Raw genomic sequence first — 21,927 nt, forward strand, 5'->3', positions numbered from 1 at the left:
TCTGGGTGCTGCTGGGAACTGAGCCCAGAGGCTCAGCAAGGTCAGCCAGGGCTGCTAACCACTGAGCCGTCTCTCTAGGCCCAGCTTGCGGGTTTATTGCATACCAAATTATAAACCACTCCTTTAGTCAAAAGCCACAAACGCAGGCTGCTTGGTGGTGGTCTCCACTCCGGGTTGGTTGACTCGGGTTTGGTTCCTGTGGAGGAGATACGCTCTTTGCCTTCTAAATTCTCTCCACCCAGTTGTGTGGGGGCAGCTTTCCTCCTGGGGTTTCATAAGGGGCCTTGCAGCTGCCATGTTGCCTGTGTTGGCGCTGAAGTTATACTTTGTTGTACTTTGATTCGAAAGTGTGTCTTCTCCAAACTCATATTTAAATGTCATTTCTAACGGAGCTGTATGGAAGGTGAGGTCTCTAGGGAGGTATTTGGGTCTAAGCCGGAAACATTCCTTACTATGCTACTAAAAGGCCCAGCAGTTAATTACTTATCTTCTTTCTTCTCATTATTATCAGAGGCTGTTAAAAGAATCCAGTAGACACTTTGAGTAGCCCCTAGGAACCACCTGCAGCAGCTCCACAAATTCATTCCGCGTTCTCTCCATCCTCTCCCCTTATGCAAGTAACAGTGTTGCCAGTTTTACTCTTGCATGAAACAGATGCGGCCACCCAGATTGCTCAGAGGGTACAGATGCTCGCTACCAAGCCTGACAAGTTAAGTGCAATAACCCAGACCCTCGTGGTAGGAGAAAACCAACGCTTGTACCTGGTCTTCTGCCTTCCACGTGCGCCCCGTGCCATACATGCCCATGCACACAGACACATATACACGCAAAAATAACTAAATAAATATAAAAGTAAGACAGATGTCTGTTATTGGGCTACAGATAATTCCCATGCTGTTTGTCCTTGAACGGTTCTCTCCTTACCTTTTTAAGGCTTTCTTGGGTCTCAATGCTATATTTCAGGGTTTTGTTAGGACAACATCCACTTCCAGATGTCTGTTTCTGTTTATCTCCTGGTAGCAGATGTCCAGAGCTGAGGGCGGCAGTGCATACCTGTAATCCCAGCTGGAGGCCGGAGTAACACAGGTGCAAGTTAGAGCCCAGCCTGGACTAGGTGGTCATAGCCTGTCCCACAAAACAAGTCACTTTTGGAAAGTTTCACTGGCTATTCTTCTAGAGGTCTTGAGTTCAGTTCCCAGCAACCTCATAGTGGTTCATAACCATCTATAATGAGATCTGGTGCCCTCTTCTGGCCCATAGGAGTGCATGCAGGCAGAACATTGTATACATAATAAATAAATACATCTTTTAAAAACGAACAAGTTTCCAAGCTTCTAATCAAAGACATTAATTTTTATGTAGAGTTTCAGACATGAACAATGAATGTCCACAAATTTAATTTAAATGTCAAAAGATAATACAAGCATGTGTCTGTGTATCTCTCCCTCTTCTCTGTGTATCAGTGTGTGTGTCTGTGTGTGTCTGTGTATCTGGGTGTGTGCCTGTGTGTGTGTGTGTGTGTGTGTGTGTGTGTGTGTGTATCTCTGTGTGTGCTGATGTGTATGTATCTGGGTGTGTGGTACTAGAGGTAGAACCAAGCCTTGTCCATACTACGAGGCAAGCACCTCCTTTGAGGGGCGTTCTCTGCTCTAATATACTAATTTTTTTGTTACTAGAAAACTCCCAGGAACACTTAGTAGGCCTTCCTTCCTTTCCATACTCGCTTCGCTATTTACTAGAAAGGATCCGTAGGCAGGATACTGGCGTAGGAGCTGTGTGATGCAAGGATAGCGTGTGCGCCTCGTACAGTGCCTGGCATCCAGCAGTTACGTGGGAAACGTAGTGACATAAGCTCTCTTCCTCGGGCAGGTGCTGCCCACATGATAGAGGCTGATGTCCTTCTCCCTAGCGACGGCTCAGAGCATGGCCAGCCAATCATGGCCCATCCTCCCGAGACAAGCAGTGATAACACTCTGCAGGAGTGGCTGGCTGAGGTCCTGCAGAGCAACAAGGGCATCAAGTTGGACTTCAAGAGGTAATTTTACAAATGTGCTTCTTTTATTGTTACAGAGTTCACTTTCAGGAAAAACGTTAGCGCATGCATCTCTGCCTTTGGCTACCTATTCTTATACCTTCTCCAAGCTGAAAAATGACATTTTAGGCCAGCACCCGCATATTCAATCTGATTTTGTTTTACGTTAATAAAGAGGCTTGTCTGAAAGTCTTCAATAATCAAAGCACACTTTAAAATACGATTTTGTAGGAATTGACTGTGTGAGCGGCAATGAGTGTAGTCTCCCGCCCAGTGGGCTGTCACAGGGGATTTTCCTCTTCGGGCACCTGCCATGTACAAGGGGTTTTACCACAAGCTCTCAGCAGCCACTGCCATTCACACCCAGAATCGGTGCCAACCCCACCCCATCTCTAAATCCTCAGTGTGAAGTTATCTTGAGCTAGAGAGGCAGCTCAGCAGTTAAGAGCTTGCTGCTCTTCCAGAGGACCCAGCAGCCTCCTTCAGACACCTGCACCCATGCAGCACACACACATAAATAAAGATTAAAGGCGTGTAATAAGGAAGGATTTGAAAAGCCTGTAGGATTATTAAGATGACCTAACCGTTTGTAGGTTAATGCCCCGCAAGCTTTATCACTTTGCTGTGACAAATAGCTCTGTAGAACTCGGATGTACAGGCATCTGGGTTGACAAGGGCTATGAGTTAATGAATCATTTAAAGACCAGACAGCTGTATGGGCAGTGAGTGGTTCATCTGTTTTACTGGCAGTCTTAGTCCCAGAGTGGCTAAGGTTCACCTGAGGATGACTGCTGAGCCTCCTCGGCTCCCATGACTCCTGGGGCCAGGGCAGTCTTCTCGGTACACGAAACACTAAGCTCTCCTCTTCCGTGTGTGCAGTGTTTTGAGTGTTTGCTGTTGTTTACCATGCCACCTTTGGCCCTTCCTCACAGATTAGCTTGTGCATTTGTAAGTTCTAGCTGCTAATTTAGTGATTCAGGCTACTTTAATAGGCCATAGAAGGGCCAGGCCACTAAAAAATGTATTTTATAAGCATTAATTTTTTCAATGTGTGATGGTCACCTTGTGATGGACATACTGTGGTAGCCACTTTGTGCTGGTGACACTGTGGTGGTCCTTTTATAGTGGCTGTCGTGTGAGTACCACTGTGTGTAATGCCCACTGTGCTGGTAACTTTCTTGTGGATACTGTGTTATGATCACTGTGATGCCCACCATTTATCTGCCACTATGCAACGGCCACTGCGGGCTGGCCATATCACAATGGCCCCTGTGGGATGGCCAACGGTGTGATGCTCACTGAAAAATGTTCACTACGTATGGCCACAAAGTGATGGACCTTGTGTTATGGATACGTGTGATGGCCAGTGTGATTGCAACAATTTGATGGCCACTGTATACTGCTCGCTGTGTGATGGCCCCTTCTGTGTTAGCCACCGTGGTGGACACTGTGTGATGGCCATTGTATAATGACCACTGAGTGATGGCCACTGTGTGACTGTAAGTGTGCAGCGCCACTGTGAGATGAAATCTGTGTGACGGGTAGTATACAGCCATCGCTTTGTTATGGCCACAGTGCGATTGCTACTAAGGAATGGCCACTGTGTGCAGGCCATGGTTTGATGGCCACCGTGTGTGATAACTACTGTCCTCACTCCTACATTATGGGGAACATGAGATGGCCACTATGAGCTGGCCATGCTGTGATGGCCACCGTGTGATGACCATTGTGTAGAGGCCTCCATGTTACGGCCACAATGTGATGGCCATAATTTGAGGGCCACAGTCCTATGTATCCTGTGTGATGATCTTTAGGCGGGTTGGGTGGAGGCTGAGTCTGGAGGGGAAGTCTTTTTATCTCAGAGGAACACTGGGAGCTAATTGTATGTAAATGCTCCTGTGATTGCTGGCAGGTGTCATTCCCATAACGCAGAGAGAAGGGTCACCTAGGAGACAAGTTCTCATACAGACCATCATTAATTGCAGAATATACATTATTACATATAGAATAGGGCATTAGTTTTGTCCTTACATTAACAGTGTCACAGCATGGGCCCTGAGCTCTCAGCATGAGCCTCTCAGGAGCACTCAGAGTCTGACCTTACATACTGTGCTGCCATATTTACTGTTATGTCAGAAATTGTCGCTCAGAGACCACCACTCACACATACAATCGTGGCAAGAGTGTTTTTATCTCTCAAAAGTAAGAATCCTGCATGCAGGAATCAGCCACTTATAAAATGGTGGCACTGGATGTTAGCTCACAGGCCTTTTTATGGGTAAAGAGGGGGAATTCCAGAAAAAGTGAGGTAATCTAAAATCTGATCAGTGGGCAACAAGGCAGTTACATGGGTCAGTTTTTGATTGGCTCCGGCTGGACCAGGTTGCCAGCAGACCTCATTCTTTTGTTGTTGTTGTTGTTTGGAACAGGGCTTCTCTATTACACAGAGCCCTGGCTGTCTCTTTGTAGACTAGGCTGGCCTCAAACTCACAGAGATCCTCCTACCTCTGCCTCCTGAGTATTGAGATTAAAGGCGTGCACCACTACGCCCAGCTTAGATCGAGCTTTTGTGTCATGAATGTTTAACCACAAGATGAAATACCAAACCATATAAGGGTGCCAAGCACAGATGGCTAGGCTTGGGATAAGATTTCTCCATCCTTTTATGAGTATTGCCTAGCTGCTCCTTTCTCTGATTGGCTGCCTCTTGGGTGAGGGATGACTTTTGGATGGAACTGATGACTTTTCAGGATCCAGCCTAGGTCAGGCCTGGTCCTATAATGGAGACAAAGCTCCAAATGGAGTCAAAATTCTCCTTTTATTTACTATAGTAAATAGTAAACACTTTGTAGTATTTGTTGCTGTTGTCCATTTGTTTAGTTTTGGTTTTTGGGTCAAGATCTTGAGCTGATTCATACAGACCAGGCTGGCTCCAACTCATGGCACCAGCCTCCCTTTTGCTAGGATTACAGGCATGTGCCACCTCTCTCCAACTGTATGCTTTGAGATCAGGTGTTGTAATGCATCTGGCTTTGCTCTTCATTTTGTTTTGGTTTTGATCTTTAAGATAGGGTTTCCTTGTGTAGCCCTGGCTGCCCTAGAACTCACTTTGTAGTCCAGGCTGGCCTTGAATTCAGAGATCCACCTATCTCTGCCTCCAAGGGGGGGAGGCTTTGTTTTATTGTCCTTAGGATTTCTGCTGATTTGGGGTCTTTTGTGGTTCCCTATGGATTTTAGAAGGCAGGAAGCATTACAGAGAAATAAAAGCATCTAAATTAGAACCTGCAGAGTCCTGTCTAAGGTGTAGTTATTCATCCACTAAAATCTAGGATGTCCACTTCAGGGACAGGATATGCAAGGTAAAGGAGACGGGAGGCCAAGGGCCACATGTCTCTGGTTTCAGCGCATGATTTAATAACATTTCTCTCCTTAAAGTAGGAGGTATAGGAGAGAAGCACAGATGGACACACCCATCCTTAGGAAGAGCAGATGTCTGTCCCATGCCCACGGTTCTCAGCCTACATCACAGTAGCGCAGGAGCTGTTCTTCTTGGTGAACTTTTCTAAAGGGGCAGAAGGGTTCATCTTAAAGGTTGAAAGACACTTTAGAAGTAGTGAAGTTTTCCAGTTAAGATGTATGTGCATGTATGTATGTGCACATGCGTACATGCTTATGTCTGAAACAGTAAGACAGACAGACAGACAGACAGACAGACACACACACACACACACACACACACACACACACACACATGTACAAACTGATATAACTAACCCTACTGGTTTGCAAACTGGGCGTGGTGTTGCATACCTTTAACCAGGGCTCGGAGGCAGAAGCAGGGTGATTTCTGAGTTTGAGGCCAGTCTGCACTACATAGCAAGTTTCAGGCCAGTCAAAGAAAGGTACATAGTGAGACCTTGTCTCAAAAAACAACAGACAAACAAACAACAATAGCAAAAGCCTTTACCGTCTTGAAATCTGTGGGTGTAAAAGTCATAGGGTAGACAGTCCACTCTTCAAGCAGGACTAAAATATCCACAGAAGTGCTGACAATACGGGAGGAATCTGAGCTTGTACTAGCTTTAGGAAATATATTTTTTAAATTTATTTTTATTTCATGTTCATTGCTGTTTTGCCTGCATGTGTGTCTGCATGAGGGTGTCAGATCCCCTAGAACTGGAGTTCTGGACGGCTGTGAGCTGCCAGGTGGGTGCTGGGAACTGAACCTGTGTCCTCTGGAAGAGCAGCCAAAGCTCTTACCTGCTGAGCTGTCTCTCCAGCCCCAAGGAAATGTGTTTTTATGTTTTCCGGCACTTAAAGAAATTTGTTTAGGCTCCAAAGTCACTGAATCATGCATGAAGGAAAAGAGACCTTTTCTCCCCCAAAAGACTGAGTGTTAGAGTCAATGTTATCAAAGGCTGATGGTGGCATGGACTCTCAGACCATGCCTGCTTGCTCCTGTTACTTCCTGAGTGTGGCTGGAACTCCTTTTATGAAAAAGAAGAGTGCGTTCATCTCCCCGTCTGGTCCCATATGACTTTTTATTTTTAATTTGAGAGCAGGCCCACTCCCAGGCCACAAACTCTTTTTTTCAGTCTGGCGGCCGTCCGAGCGTCCATGCCGTTCCTGGAAGACCTGAAGCAGGACCTTCAGCGTCCTGTGTGGATGAACGCGGACATCCTCCCCGGGCCGAATGGGAGCAGCAAAGTAGTGGATGCCGGAGCCTTCCTAGACACCGTGACAGCCTTCTTTCCAGATGTGACCTTCTCCTTGGGTTGGACAACAGGATGGCATCCTGAGAAAGTCAACGAAGGTGGTAATTCTAGTCACATGTTTACCGTTGGTTAAATTAAAATATCCAGCTGTTGTAATACAGAGCTTTAAAAAAATAATCCCCAAACTATTGCACTAACCAAGGACAATACAATAGTAAACATCGAACCGCTACTCTGATCTACCCAATGGACAGGACATTCTCCACAGTTATGTGGAGAGTGGGGACTGACTATGACATGAACTCTGGTGCTCTGTATTTGACCACCTCCCCTTGGTGGGGAGGCCTGGTGGCACTCAAAGGAAGAATAAGCAGGCTACCAAGATGAGACTTGATAGCCTATGACCATATAGTGGGGGAGGAGGTCCCCCTCAGTCATAGACCTTGGGGAGGGGAATAGGGTGAAAGCAGGAGGAATGGGAGGATACAAGTGATCAGACACCAATTGAGTTATAATCTGAATAAATTAATAAAATTTAAAAATCATCCCACATAGTCTGAAGGCCTAAAGGAAGGACCTGACCCTCTGGGTGTGTGTGCCCTCCCTTGTGTTACTCCACCCAGACCCTGATGACATCTGTCCACAAGCTTCCATGGGAATTGTTTATTTGCAAGATGCCGAACTAAAGTTGTGTCTTTACCGGCTTTGAGTGAAACCCACGTTGGTCTTTGCAAATATGTGAAACGTTCTAGGCTCATTTTTCTGTAGTGTATAGAGCAAATTAATGTCAGCTGAAGCTCATACGAGCTTTTCAGGAAGAGGCCAGAGGAGTGAATGTGGCTGCAAACTACAGCTCTGTCCCTAACATTTCATTGTCGCTGGGTGGTGTCTTAGTTAGGGCTTTTATTGCTGTGAAGAGGCATCATGACCTCGTTAACTCTTATAAAAGAAAACATTTAACTGGGGCTGGCTTACAGTTCAGAGGTTTAGTCCATTATCATCATGGCAGGAAGCATGGCGGCGTGCAGGCAGACATGGGGCTGGAGAAGGAGCTGAGAGTTCTGCATCTTGATCTGCAGGCAGCAGCAGGAGACTGTGAGCCACACTGGGTGGAGCTTGAGCATTGGAGACCTCAGAGCCCGCCCCCACAGTGACGCACTTCCTCCAACCAGGCCACACCTCCTAATAGTGCCTCTCCCTATAGGTCAAGCTTTCAAACGCATGAGTCTATGGGGCCAAACCTGTTCAAACCACCACAGGTGGCTTAGTGATGGAGTCCTTACTTGGCATGCCCAAGACCTTGGGCTCCAGCCAGCACCACTGAAAGCAAAAACCAAAGTAACCTTCCTTGTACTGTGATTCACACCGAACTCGGTGGCAAGTTCTTGACCTTTCCAGGCTCATCTGTAAGTTGCTGACAGAGTTGCCTTTTCCTGGGTGATCTGTGTTTTTAGTTCATTGATCGCCAAGGTTCCAATCAGAAACTTACATTCCTTTCTTCTCACCCCAGGCTACAGTTGGTCGATGGTGAAAGAGATGGAGTACGTGTGCAGTGGGCTAACCCAGCCGGTCACGTTCCCTGTCAGGGCAGCTTTAGTCAGACAGTCTTGCTCTCAGTTGCTCTGGCTATTGAAGAAGTCAAACAGGTATGAATCGTCAGCATGCCTGAGTGTGGCTGAGTGGACACGAAAGAGAGAGGGGATGTGACAATGTCTCAGGGCATGCCTGCAGTCCCAGCACTGGGGAGCAGAAACAGACGGGTTAGGAATCCAAGGTCATTCTCAGCTACACAGGGACTTGAAGTCTAGCCTGGACTACATGGGACTCTGTCTTTAAAAAGAAAAAAAAAAAGCCATGATATAATAATTACATTGGCTTTACCCAGCCCTCCACAGTGTCCGCACACAGCAGTTCAGAGGAAATGCTGTCATTTTAGTTATAAGTAGAAAAGGGAGTTTATCTTCGAATACTACCATTACAGAAATATTTTAATACAAAATTTTAATATTTTGATATACAGTGAAAAATTAACTGGGGCTGGCCAAGATGGCCTAGCAAGTCCATATGTCTTCCATGAAAGCCTGGTAACCTGCTCTCCTTCCCTGGGACCCATGTAAATATGAAAAGAGAGAACTGACTCCACATGGTGTCCTCTGACCTCCATACATGAGCCATGATACATGCATGCATGTGTGCATGAGTATACACACAAACAACAGCAACAACACACACAAAAAAAACACGTTTTGGGGCCTGGAGAGATGACGCAGTGTTAAGAGCATGTGCTCCTCTTGCAGAGGACCTGAGTTCAGTTCCCAGCACCCATGTCAGGTGGCTCTCAGCTGCCTGTAGCCTGAGCTCTGGGGGAGCCACACCTTGAAGGGCAAGTGCCTACACACACAAACACACGTACACATACTTCAAAGTAAAATATTTTTAAAAATAGTAAATTTTTATACCATATATTAAATGTTGAAGTGTACTCTAAAGGTACAATTATTAAAACAGTTTGGGTACTATTTTTGTAGGGCATTAGAAAGCCCAGAAGTCACAGAACTTAGAGAGGGTGTCAGCTGGCATTGCAGCTATCAAAGCAAAGTAACTATGCTGTGCTCATAGTTTTTTTTTTTTCAAATATATTCCCATTGAATTAACACTTGAATATCAAATTGTCAAAGCACGAAGAACAGACTAGGGTGGCTTTTTAGAAAAGATTTATATTATTTCTGTGTATGAGTGCTTGTATGTGTGGTGCTCACAGAGGTCAGAAGACGGTATCAGATCCCCTGGGATTAGAGGTACAGGGTGGTTTTGAGCCACCTGTGGGCGCTGGGAACCTGGGAACCGAGCCTATGTCCTCTGCAAGAGCAGCAAGTGTTCTTAGCCACAGAGCCATCTCTCCAGTCCCAAGGTCAGATTTTAACATAGTTTCAAAATAGAAGACTTTTCTTGGTGTTAAAGGCATCACTTCTAGAAGCCATGAAAGAAGATTTGCTACATTTGTAGATAAGAATCAGAAAGTCAGCCGGGCGTGGTGGCACTCGCCTTTAATCCCAGCACTTGGGAGGCAGAGACAGGCGGATCGCTGTGAGTTCGAGGCCAGCCTGGTCTACAAAGCAAGTCCAGGACAGCCAAGGCTACACAGAGAGACCCTGTCTCGAAAAACCAAAACAAACAAACAAAGAATCAGAAAGTCTGGTAAAAAATTATATTATGATACTTGTCAGAGAGATATAAAGAATTCTAGCCCCCCAAAATTTTACAGCATCTGGCAAAAGGCTCAGCTTAATAATTCACCAGGTTGGAGAGAGCAGAGGAAGCAGGCACGTTGAACGTTATAGATGTACACCGGCTGATTTCCTTAAAGAGAGATTTGGCATGTTCGTGGATTTTTGTCAGTAAGGGAGAAATTCGTGTAGCACAGAGAGGGTACTAGCAGAGCTTCAAAACATCGCTGGTAACTCTAAAGGACGTGAACTGTCCCAAACTGGCCAGGTATAGTATAGGATACACTCATGGTAAACTGTTAATACTAAGCATAGGTCATGCTATAGGCTTGCTGTCTTAGTGTGGACAAATCTCTGACATAACTCTGTTAAGTGGAAAACATTAAAGGGCAGAACGGTTTGTGTAGTACGATTGTGCTTGCATGGAGAAACTGAATTGTAAAGTATTTGGAAATGAATTAAGCCTCAAGTTGTTTGAGTAGTTGTAGCCACCACTATGGTGAAAGAGAGACACTAGATGTTACCAGACAGTACATGAGTCAGGCAAATAGCTGAATCCCATTCTGGCTAACAAGCAGGAAAGAGATCTGTCGAGCTAATGAGGAGATCATTATTTTTATAGTGTTCAGTGTTCTCTTGGGCAGGCATGTCATTTATTATCAACTCTTGTTATCATTAACACTGCTTCTAGTTTTGTTTGTTTTCATTAGTGTTGGAGAATTACTCTGATGCCAACTAGCTCACTATATTAATTTTTAAAGATTATTATTTATGTTATAGCACTGAATCAAATTATAAAAATTGGATTCTCATGCAGAACTCTAGCTTCTGAACCTATCTCCGTACAGCCCTGTTTGAGAGGCATTCGCGGTATACACAGATTCTTTTCATGGGTAGAGGCCATAGTGACCACATTTATAAGCAACGTGAGGTGAGAGCCGCAGCTGGGAGGAAGCCTGGCCAGTGCAGCACTTGGTCCATGTGCAGTTCACGGTATTTCCACTGACTTGTTACGATGTCCCATCCTGCAGAATATGCACCTCACAGAAGCACCTGCTAACCCAAGAGCCCACAGTCAGAAATAAGCCTTCCAAACGTAATCCTGGCGGGCCTTGTAATATGTGAGCTAGAAAGACCCACACACACGCCGGGCTGCTCTGTGCGATGACGTCTGAGAACTTTTGGGATGTTTTGTTGTTAAGCAGAAACTGCATATTTCTTAGTTTTTTAAACTAAAAGTGGTGGGTTACATATGAATGATGTTTTCTATGGTTTTACACAGGAGGTAGGTTGTGGCAAAAAGCTACTTCAATGATCTAGACAATTCTGTACAGTAAGTTAACAGTAAATTTTTAAAGGTTTTTTTGTTTTGTTTGGTTTGGTTTTTTGAAACAGGGTTTCTCTGTGTAGCCCTGACTGTCCTAGATTCTCTAGTAGACCAGGCTGGCCTTGAACTCAGAGATCCACCTGCCTCTGCCTCCTTGAGTGCTGTTATTAAAGGCGTATGCCACCATGCCCAGCTAAAGATAAATATTTTTAAGGACACTGAACAATTATTTTTATCCTTCCTCCTCAGTTTGTATCTCAACGTTAGAGAAATACCAACAGTTAATTTACCCATGACCCATCTTTTCACAGTAAGGACAATGCTGAGAAGTATTTTTCTAAGTTCTAGTGACATAAGCAGCAGAACCTACCAACATCTAAAATATTGCTCTTGAGTCATATGTAAATTAAGCTTATATACAAACAATCTTTTAAAAATGGTCAGGAAAAGTCAGGACTACGGTACACCTTAGGTTGTCATTGGAGATACCACTGGTCACATCATGTCTCATAAATGCTAAATTGCATTGTATTTCACTGTCTGTTCCTATTGATGGACTAAATGCTGTTTTCATTTTTTACCAAGGAGCTGTCTTAGCATGTATTTGTGTGTGTGATGGGCTTGTGTGTTAGGAAAACCCTTCCCTGAATGCAAGTGCTGTGTATAAAGTGGCCTGAGGCCTAGAAGACCGTGGGAGCTAGGGTCACTATTTAGTGATAGGACACAAACCTTCTAAAGATTAGGTGCGGGGAACACAGTGGGTGGGTCAGCTGTGAGCCCCTAGCCCCCTGCCTCCCTCTGGCTGCCATACCTCCCCACCAGCATGGAACCATGAGCCAAACTAAGTCACTCTTGATCCTGGTGCTGTATCCCAGTCACAGAACCATAATAACACAGGTGCGTCGGTGGATTTCATTGGTTGCTTTGTGTATGGTGGATGGATGAACAGTGTGGGATCTTCCAACCCCTAAGCAGGTCTATACACATCACCTTCAGTATCGCCTATTAGTCGGTGCTCTCTCTGCTGTGCAGGAACTTTCTCATTTTATTAATCCCTTTGTCAAATCTGGCTTTATTCCCATGCGATTACAGCTCTCTTTGAAAGGTCCTTGCCTGTGCCTGTGTTCCCTGTGGTTTTCTCTGGTGGTTTCAGGGGCTGCTTCCTGTTAGAACTGCCTTAGCTGTAGCCCAGGGTTTCAGGGAGTCATGGTGTCATGCTCGCTTGATTCTAGTTTTTTAAATTCCTCTCTGTTTTATTATTCAGTGGCTTGCTGTTCATTCAAAAGTGTGTTTCTCGGGCTGTGAATGTTGGCAGAGTGCTTGCCTATTGCACAGAAGTTATGGATTTGACCCTTAGAAGTGAATAAGTAAACTAAATAGCAAAGTGCATAATTCGTTCTGAATGTTGGCTTAGTTTCTGTGGTTTTTCTTGCTGTTGATTTATATTTTTAGTTCAGTATAATAAGATGCATTATTAGGAAGTATTTCAATTTTATTAAGGATGGCTTTGTGGCCTATAATTTGATTTTTAGAGAAGATTTCATCTGCCAACAAGCAATATTTGTTCTGCAGCTATTTCTTGATATCAGTGGCATAATTTAGCTCTGACATTTATTTGCTAATTTTTTTTTTTTTTTTTTTGGCCTGGAGGACGCACCTAAGAGTAAGAGTTGGATACTGAAGTCCCTCACTATTGCAGCCAGGGCCTGTCTTACTGCTCATGTCTGTCGTATAAAGCTGAGAGTCCTAAAATTCAGTGTATAAATGCTTCTAATTGTCTTCTCCTTTCTCTATGGTTTGTTCCTTCTGAACATGTAGAAGGCTTCTCCGTCTCCTCTGATGAGGTTTGGTTTCCAAGGCAGATAGGGCTGGGGACCATTCTCCTGTGTTGCAGTGACATGTCTTCCTCTTGTACTCACTGACTGTCACTGTCTGTGTCTACCCCCAGAAGCAGGTGAGGATGGGAAATGTGACTCTTGTTTATATAATTTTGTGTAGACAGAATGAAGGGGGGGAAAAGGTGGGGGCTTGAAAAATGCCACAGTTTCGTGTAGTGTTTAACTCTTGCCTTTTCATTTTCCCGTGGGTGACTTTAAATTTAATTTCTCTCTCTCTCTCTCTCTCTCTCTCTCTCTCTCTCTCTCTCTCTCTCTCTCTCTCTCTCTCTCTTTCTGAGACAGGGTTTCTCTGTGTAGCCTTGACTGTCCTAGACTCGCTTTTGTAGACCAGGCTGGCCTTGAACTCACAGCGATCCGCCTACCTCTGCCTCCCAAGTGCTGGGATTAAAGACACGTGCCACCACTGCCTGGCTTAAATTTAATTTCTCAATCATTGATGCATGAGTTCAAAAACCAAATGAAAGCAAAGGGTCGCTGTGGAAGCCTGCCTCTGCCCCTGCAGTCCTCCCCAACCATAGGCATGAATGTCTCATTAATGAGCTACCAGCTTCTTTATGTAAATATGAATAAAGATAAATGCCTTCCTCCTTTTTCATCCTTTTACGTGAAAACATTTGTTTTTGCATACCCTGCTTCCCAAAGTAAGAGGAAAAGAACAGGTGAGAAAACAGGGTCCAAGGACAAGCTATGACGATGCAGGGACACAGATTCCCCCCCTGGCCACCCACAGTTTCTTGCCTTGTGTTTTGGTTATACTGACATTCACTTTATAATAATTGCTTAGCAAATCTACATTTGTGATTTATATACCATCTGTGGTTTCTCACAAAAAAAATGTTTAAAAAAATATAGCCTGAGAGTTGATTTAAATGAATACAGTTTAAGATACCCTTTAACAACCTTATATATCCCATTTCAGTTTTAATAAAATAGAGAGCTATTTAATGAGGCAGAAATGACCTGGGAAGTTCCTGTTTCAACCTAAATGATCATATCTGTGCCTTGTTATAAGGGCCATTACCATAGTACCCAGATAAAGTAATTAACTTTATCTGAAAAAAACAAAACAAAGCAAAAAACAAACCATAGAGGTAAAAGCTAATATCCACTTTCTTCTTTTCTGTGACCTATACCATTGTTTAGAACTACTTTCCGGTGTGTCATGTGTCACCGCTGGGAGCTAAGTCTGAAGTCTGTCTCGCAGTTCTGTTTCTTTACGCTCACATCATCTCGTCAGGACAGGAGCGTCACAGGTCATGCTCCCTTACCTTGTGTCATCACTAGTAGCAGAAATGTTTTAGAAATGTCTTAGCTCTCCTGGCTTCTGACAAGTTCATGGGCAAAGTAGGACTGCTGAGAGTGTCGTGTTTCCCAGGCCTGGTGCCTGATACGGCCTTGCCAATAAAAAGGGAAATGGAACAAATCATCTTCAAATTCTGCTATGTTCATGCGTATGTAAAAATTTGCCTATATGCTTATTTTTAAAATTGATTGTTCGCCTTTAATCCCTGCACTCTGGAGGCAGAGGCAGGCGGATCTCTGTGAGTTTGGGGCCAGCCTGGTCTACAGAGTGAGGCCAGGACAATCAAGGCTACCTAGAGAAACCCTGTCTCGAAAAACAAAAAAACAAACAAACAAAATTGATCTTTTTTCTTTGTATTTATGTAGTTTATGTGTGGTGAAGGGCACACGCAGGCGCCTCGCAGTGTGCGTGCAGAGGCCAGAGGACAGCTTGCAAGAGCTGGGTCTCTCACCGTTGGGTCTCAGGATTGAGCTCAGCTCATCAAGCTCAGCAATGGGTGCTTTTGCCGGGCCTCTCACCAACCTGTTCGCTTCTTTTTTGGTTTTTCAAGACAAGGTTTCTCTGTGTAGCCCTGGCTGTCCTGGACTCACTTTGTATGGGGTTCTATCCGCGGCCAGGTCGGTTGTAGAATCTAGTTTTCCCTCAGCCTTCACTCTTCTGAGCTCTGGGGAGGCCAGCTGGGAAGGCTTGCCTGGCAAACAGGTAATGCAGAGGGCTGAGAATCAAAGGGAGGTGGGTGTGGCCACCAGGCCGCCCCAGGCGCTCTCAGAAGGAGGGAGTCCAGGTCCTCACCCTCCTCTGCAGGGACAGAGCTCTCCGCTCCAGTACCGAGGGCTTTAGAAAGCACAAGGTAGCTGCGCACTTAGCCGAAAATGAGACACCAGGAGTCTGTGTCTCTTTCAGGGGTGTGTCTCTCCATTTGGGGTGCATCTCTTTCAGCAGGGGGAAGGGAGCCCGGGACTTAAAAGAGGACCAGAAACCCGAGCACGCTTGCCGAAAGACGAAGAGCTCAGTTTTAATTCACGCACAGAGTCCTATATATCTCATCTAGAAACGAGCGTCCGAGCTAAGCTAACCAAAGCAAAGCTTCTAAGAATGGAGAAAGAGGCTTGGGGTCCGGAGGGCAGAGAGGAGGGGATGAGAGAGAGAGCCAGCCCTCAACGGAGACCTCTGGTTTTAAAGCCTCTGCCTTGTAAAAGGGACAGACAGCCCCAGGAAATCTGCGGGGCACCTGCCTCTGGGATGGATTTGAAGTGTCCTTTTGAAAAGAGCCAAGCCAATAATACCTTTTGGCCCAAGTTGGTGTTTTTTGTTTTTTGTTTTTTGTTTGTTTTTGGGTTTTTTTGGTCTGCTTTGAAATATGCCTCTGAAAGGAGCAGCCTTTTGGTCTGAGGCCCTTGTGAACTGCCACCAGCAGTGGCAGCTCTGGAAGCTGGCTTACCGGAAGGATATGTAGCTCTGGACCTCTGCTGACTGGCCACAGCCCACAGCTTTGTAGACCAGGCTGGCCTCGAACTTACTGAGATCCCCTGCCTCCTGAGAACCGGGATTTCAGGTGTGCACCACTACGCCCAGCTTTTGTTAATGACATGTCTTCGCACTCTGTCCTTCATAAGAAAACCTCAAAGGCATAGTGGGTCATCTTAGTGACTGCATGTTGGAAATGGCAGTGACACTTGGCCATTTCAGTCTCTTCCCATCATGCTTTTCGTTTCACTCTGTCCAGGCGACTAAGAAAACCCAGGTTTATAGTTGTAATTTTATTTGACAGGCGGAGTCTTTGATCTGCAGCAAAATCTTTCATCAGCTCCTTTTACAAACCGTGACTCGTTTCCAGTGCTGCCGTGTGGGTTTCTAAGCCTCTGAACATTCTTGTAATTGAAATATATTAGTTACAGGGTTTCCATGGCAGCAGTGGGGCTCCGATCTGCCTCTGGTCTTTGATGCCGATGAAGGACTGAGGCAGGGCCGTGGGGTGAGACCGCACAGCAGGCTTTGGGCAAGTTCCCTTCGGCTTCTTATATTTCCCTTTTACCTATAGACTTCTGTTTTAACACAGGTACACCCTGACTGTTTGGACTGGAAAAGATGACATTTATTCCACTGAAGATTTACTTTACATTCGAGACTACTTTAATAAAACCCAAGTTTTCTATGATGTTTTGGAACCACAAAACCACGAATTTAAACAAGCCGTTGGAATCCGAGCCACTCTCTAAGAATACAGTTCTTTTTTAAAAAAAGGATACAGTTCTTCTAAAGCATTTCCTTTTTGGTTTCATGATCCTTCTCTGCATGGCCTGAGTTAATGGCTGTGTTGGTTGTGATTTTTCGCTTATGCTAAATGTGTGGACTCAAGACAGCTTCTGTGCGTGTACCCTCACTTTACACTGTCTTATGGCGGCACACATCTGTAAAAGACTTTACCAACGGAAATAAAAGTGTTTTCAAATTAGAGAAAAACTGTTCAAGCTGGGTGTGGTGGCATGGGCTTATAACCATAGTGTTTGTGGGACTAAAATAGGAAGATCAAGAGTTCAAGGCTAGCCTGGACTACACTGTGACATTCTGTCTCAAAGGCAAATTTTTTATAACTTCCTTATAGTCATCATGCATTAATTTTATAAAGAAAACTTGACTTAATAAATGAACTACTTTTTGATGAAATTACAAGTACAATATATTTGTCGAGAACTAAGTTCTTCCTATTCAACCCTTCTTCTTGAAAAGCTTTTCTACATTAATTAATTAATTAATTTCTTTATTGTATGTGACTGTGCGATGGTGAGTGTGTAGAGGTCAGGAAAACATGGAGAAGTCTGTTTTTTCCTTCCACCGTGTGCATTCTGGAGATCAAACTCTGGCTCAACAGTCTTAAGACAATTGTGTATAATGATTAAGTGACATTCAAGAAGCTGCCACTTAGATTAATGTATAAAGGGACTTAAGCCATTCTAAGAAACAAAAGTACTTAGAACTGTGAGGTTTGTTCTTCTGCAAAGCACATTCTGACTGTGCCGCGAGCCATTGGCGTGGGGACATCCAGTAGGCACGTGGGCTTTCTGGAAGGTCGTCCAGGCCTTCTGTAAGGTCTGTGCCATACACAGGTCACCCCAGAACGGCTTCCACTCCCTGACAGCCCTTCGCCCCTCTGTGCTGCTGCTTCTCTCACTTCTGGCATGGTGCGAGCCCTCACTCTGTGGGTATTTACCCACTATGACTGAACAGACTTCCTATGGGATCTTTATGAAGATGCCCTGCTGTTCAGATGAACTAATTCCTGACGATGGGAGTCCTGGTTTGATTTAGACGATTTTAGAAGTTCAAAAGTTAACAGACACTTTGCGGCTGCCGTAAATACTCTTGTGGACCTCCAGATCCTCACTAGGAGACAGGCTTGAGACAGATTTGTGGCTTCAGATATGCTTTCACTCTAGTGATGGCACTGTGAATCCTGGTATGCACCGTACATATAGGCAAGTTGGCTTGAACTTACCATGAACCCAGAATATAATGGGGCTACCAAGAAAAGTCTGAATTAAACACAAACCTTATTATCAAAATATACAAACTGTTTCTTGTGATTCCTTATACCTTGTTAGCTTATGGCATAAAATACTGTCACTCTGAATTTACTTTGTGCCTTGGAATGAAAGACAGATAAAATTATTGTCCTGAACTCACTATAAACTAAGAGATATCTGGAAAATGTGTAGCCATATCAGTCCTAATTGAAAGGGCTTATATTCAAGCCATGTGCGGTGGCGCACGCCTTTAGTCCCAGCACTTGGGAGGCAGAGGCAGAGGCAGGCGGATTGCTGTGAGTTCGAGGCTATCCTGGTCTGCAAAGTGAGTCTAGGACAGCCAAGGCTACACAGAGCAACCCTGTCTCAAAAAACCAAAAAACAAACAAACAAACCCCTGCCCAAAGAAAGAAAGAAAGAGAGAGAAAGAGAGAGAAAAGGCATATATTCTTGTAACCTCTTGGACCCTGTTAACTTTTAGGCCTTGCCAACCTCTGTCATTCTGAACTCACTATGAACTTATGTAATGGATACATAGATAAGAAATGTTGAGTTTTAATGAAAAAAAAAAAAACCATGTAGCCTGTTGTATTTTTTAATTCATCTGTTTTTGTGATTAATTGCCCTTTTGACTATGAGATAATTTCTTTTATGATGTAGAGGGCTTTGTCTCAGAAGCATAAAATTGTGACCAGACAAGAAATGGGGTTGAAGTTTTTAACTTCATCCACCTTCTCTTGAATGCTTGTGTGTGAGTGGTCTAGTCTCATCTCCCTCCCTCCCTCTCTCCCTCCCTCTTCTCTCCTCCTCCTCCTTCCTTCTCCTCCTCCTCCTCCTCTTCTTCTTCTTCTTTTCTCCCCCCCCCCGCCCTAAGACCCAGCCATCCTACCCATAAGCACGAAGTCAAGGAGTCCCTGTGCTCACAGACACGTTTGGGGGAGAATGACAGTGGCAGTTATATCCTGGGCCCCTAATTAGAAACAACACTTTTCCATCCACAAGAGAACTGCGAAATATAATGATCTTACTACACAGCGCTAAAGAGTTTCACCCACCTGAGCTGTCACAGAGTCAGGATAATAGTAAACACAGTGCAGAAGGGACAGGGGCAAGTGAGCACGAAGTCCAAGGGCACCCGAAACTAATATGTGGCAACAGAGAATCAGAAAGATGGTTAATTGTGGTAGAGTACTGGATGAGCCATGGGACAACTTAGAGAAGTGATGAAAACACCCTTGGCTGTGCCAACATGCACATGTGTCATAAGTTAAACATATCAGTCTTTGATAGTCTTTTCACAGACTTTGCTATATAAAAATACATAGGATGCTAACAGCTTTCGTTAATGTGGAAAGATGTGGTGGGTTGCAAAACAGCATTGTGGGACAGAATTCTATGCAAAGTTGTATGCATTCACACGCACAGAAAAATTCTGGAAAGAAGTTCAAACACCAAATCCTTGACTTTTCCACGTTCCCAAGCCTAAGTTGTCAGTGTTGCCATCCCATAGCATTGGAGTTCTGCTCCCTGTGACTTACAAGACCCTTCCATTGACAAGAGATTTGATTGTTCCAAAATTCACAGCCTTTCAAATGTGCAATCGCTGTGGTCCTGTGAGAGTGCTGTAACTGCTCATTAGCTGTTCTGTGGTGATTTCTCCAGTGGGAAATTATTAAAAGTAATTTGGAACAGTTTGTGATTTGCTTGGTATCTTAGTTTTCCGGCTTTTTACTCCCTGTAATCAGCATCTAGTGGATTCATGGCAAGGTACTGTACCTCTCGCCTTGTTATTGTCAATGTGAGCCTGCCTATGAGGAGCTTTCAAGTTCATGAACAAAGGCAACAATAGTTGAGTGTTAAAAAAGAAAGGTACAGAGCTGGGCGTGGTGGTGCCTACCTTTAATCCCAGCACTCAGGGAGGTAGAGGCAGGCGGATCTCTGTGAGTTGGAGGGCAGCCTGGTCAGCCAAGGCTACACAAAGAAACCTCTCTCAAAAAAGAAAAGAAGAAAGAGAGAGAGAGAGAGAGAGAGAGAGAGAGAGAGAGAGAGAGAGAAAGAGAGAAAGAGAGAGAGAGGGAAGTGCTGAAGTTCTTTCTGTAGAAAATGGGATTGACTGAGTCCGCCAGCCCAATAGAGAGGCCTGCAGAGGAACAGGGGCTACTGTTCTGGTGGCTACATTAATGTTGCTCTTCTACTTGGCACCTCATCACCTCTCTCCTCTTTATACCCATCAGCCTTGTGCCTGGGACCACAATTTGACCTGCCACATGGTTTTTGAAGAAGCCCATGAAGTTTCCTGGGGCTCGGAGAAGAAGCAATGGAACACACATCTGATCACCATGTGCTGCGACTCTGCAGGCATTTCCCTGTGACCCCCCATGTCAAGACTCCATCCGGGTTATGCTGAGGGCCCCAGGCGGCTGAGAGGAAACCTTGAGGTAACCGTTGGGGGGGGGGGGGTGGGTTCTCCAGGGACCATAGCCCATCTGTAAGCAGAGAGGCGTTACGGCCAGTTTGGAGTGTTAGGAAGGCAGGGAGAGCCAACCGGGAGACTGGGGATTTCTTCTCAAAAAGAAGGCCCAAAGTCAGGGTGATGGGAGGGAAAGAGGCTCAAGAAACAGGAGACACGGTCCACAGGGCTGCAGTTCTGATACTAGCCCCTGAAGGAGCAGAGAGAAGCCTCGATGACTGACAGGGAGCATGGCTGATGGGGGCGGGACAGGAAAGACGCCAGCTACAGCTTCATTTCCCAGAGGGTCGCCGATGTGACTTCATACCAGTGTGGAAGGAAGAATAAAAACCTCCGTTAATTCTGGACTTAGTTTCCACCCCAAGAAAGACATTCTTTAAGTAACACTGTTTTCTACACACTCCACCTCATCCACCTCCACAGGGATTTCCTGTGGAGCGTGAGAGCAGGGGGTGTGGGTGGTTATCCAGTCTCCAGGAGCTTCCCCACTGCCGTTGTTTCTGTGCCTGGGATGCTACTTGGTCCCTGAGCCATCTGGGGTTAATTGCTACTGTCCCCACTCACCCACCTCATTCCTTTCTTGGAGTGAAATAAAAGTCCTTTTTTTTTTTTTTTGAGACAGGGTTTCTCTGTGTAGCCTTGGCTGTCTCCCGAACTCACTTTGTAGACTAGGCTGGCCTGGAACTCACAGAGCTCTGCCTACCTCTGCCTCCCAGAGAACAAAAATCCAAATTTTTAATTAAGATATTTATTTGGCTATTGCTGCTATGTCAGCTCAGGGGCTAATTAAAAAAAGAACACAAGGGCTGGGCGTGGTGGTGCACACCTTTAATCCCAGCACTCGGGAGGCAGAGGCAGGTGGATCGTTGTGAGTTCGAGGCCAGCCTGGTCTACAAAGCGAGTCCATGACGGGCAAAGCTACATAGAGAAACCCTTTCTCAAGACAGAACAAAACAAAACAAAACCAAAGAAGAAGAAGAAGAAGAAGAAAGAACGAAAACTCTGGGGCCCAAGACAGAGCAATTGTCTAGTGTGTGTTGGTTACACTTCTGTTGCCTGATAAAGCACCGGGAACAAAGGCAACTTAAGGGGAATTTATTTTGGGGTACAGTTCCAAGGGACGAGTCTAACATGGTGGCTCAGAGGCATGGTAGCGGGCAGCCTTCAACAGCAAACCAGAAGTATGCGCAGCAAGCTAGAAGCAGATCTCAAAACTCCTTCAGGCATGCACACAGGCGTGCAGACCACACACACGCACACACGCATGCACACAGAGTTCCTATTGTACCCCCAACTTGCACTCTTCGGTGTCTGGTGGCCTTGGAGGTCCTACCTGTATAGGACTGTAATAACTTACTTTACCACTGGCCACGGTAATTTAAGAGCTTCACCCAGCCAGCCCTTTGTGTTCCAGCACCTTCTTTCCAGCTG

The 21,927-nt window shown here is 45.1% G+C and overlaps 1 protein-coding gene across 4 annotated transcripts in view; it reads left to right on the forward strand.

The window, feature by feature from the left end:
* FAM151B (family with sequence similarity 151 member B) overlaps positions 1-20,884 on the forward strand; it is a 30,205-nt gene extending 9,321 nt beyond the window's left edge. Inside the window, exons 1-5 of one of the 4 annotated variants that reach the window (XM_084802040.1) lie at positions 520-709; positions 1,870-2,035; positions 6,595-6,848; positions 8,258-8,393; positions 16,562-19,736. In XM_084802040.1, the coding sequence (XP_084658166.1) occupies positions 646-709; positions 1,870-2,035; positions 6,595-6,848; positions 8,258-8,393; positions 16,562-16,721 (780 nt within the window). In that variant the 5' untranslated portion in view covers positions 520-645 and the 3' untranslated portion in view covers positions 16,722-19,736. Of the gene's footprint in view, positions 1-519; positions 710-1,869; positions 2,036-6,594; positions 6,849-8,257; positions 8,394-16,561; positions 19,737-20,260 lie in introns of those variants that run through there. The other 3 variants (XM_084802041.1, XM_084802038.1, XM_084802039.1) reach the window with 3 other exon arrangements.
* The last annotated feature ends 1,043 nt before the right edge of the window (positions 20,885-21,927 follow it).

The sequence above is a fragment of the Acomys minous genome (assembly GCF_964271855.1).
Source record: "Acomys minous genome assembly, chromosome: 11".
Taxonomy (NCBI): domain Eukaryota; kingdom Metazoa; phylum Chordata; class Mammalia; order Rodentia; family Muridae; genus Acomys; species Acomys minous.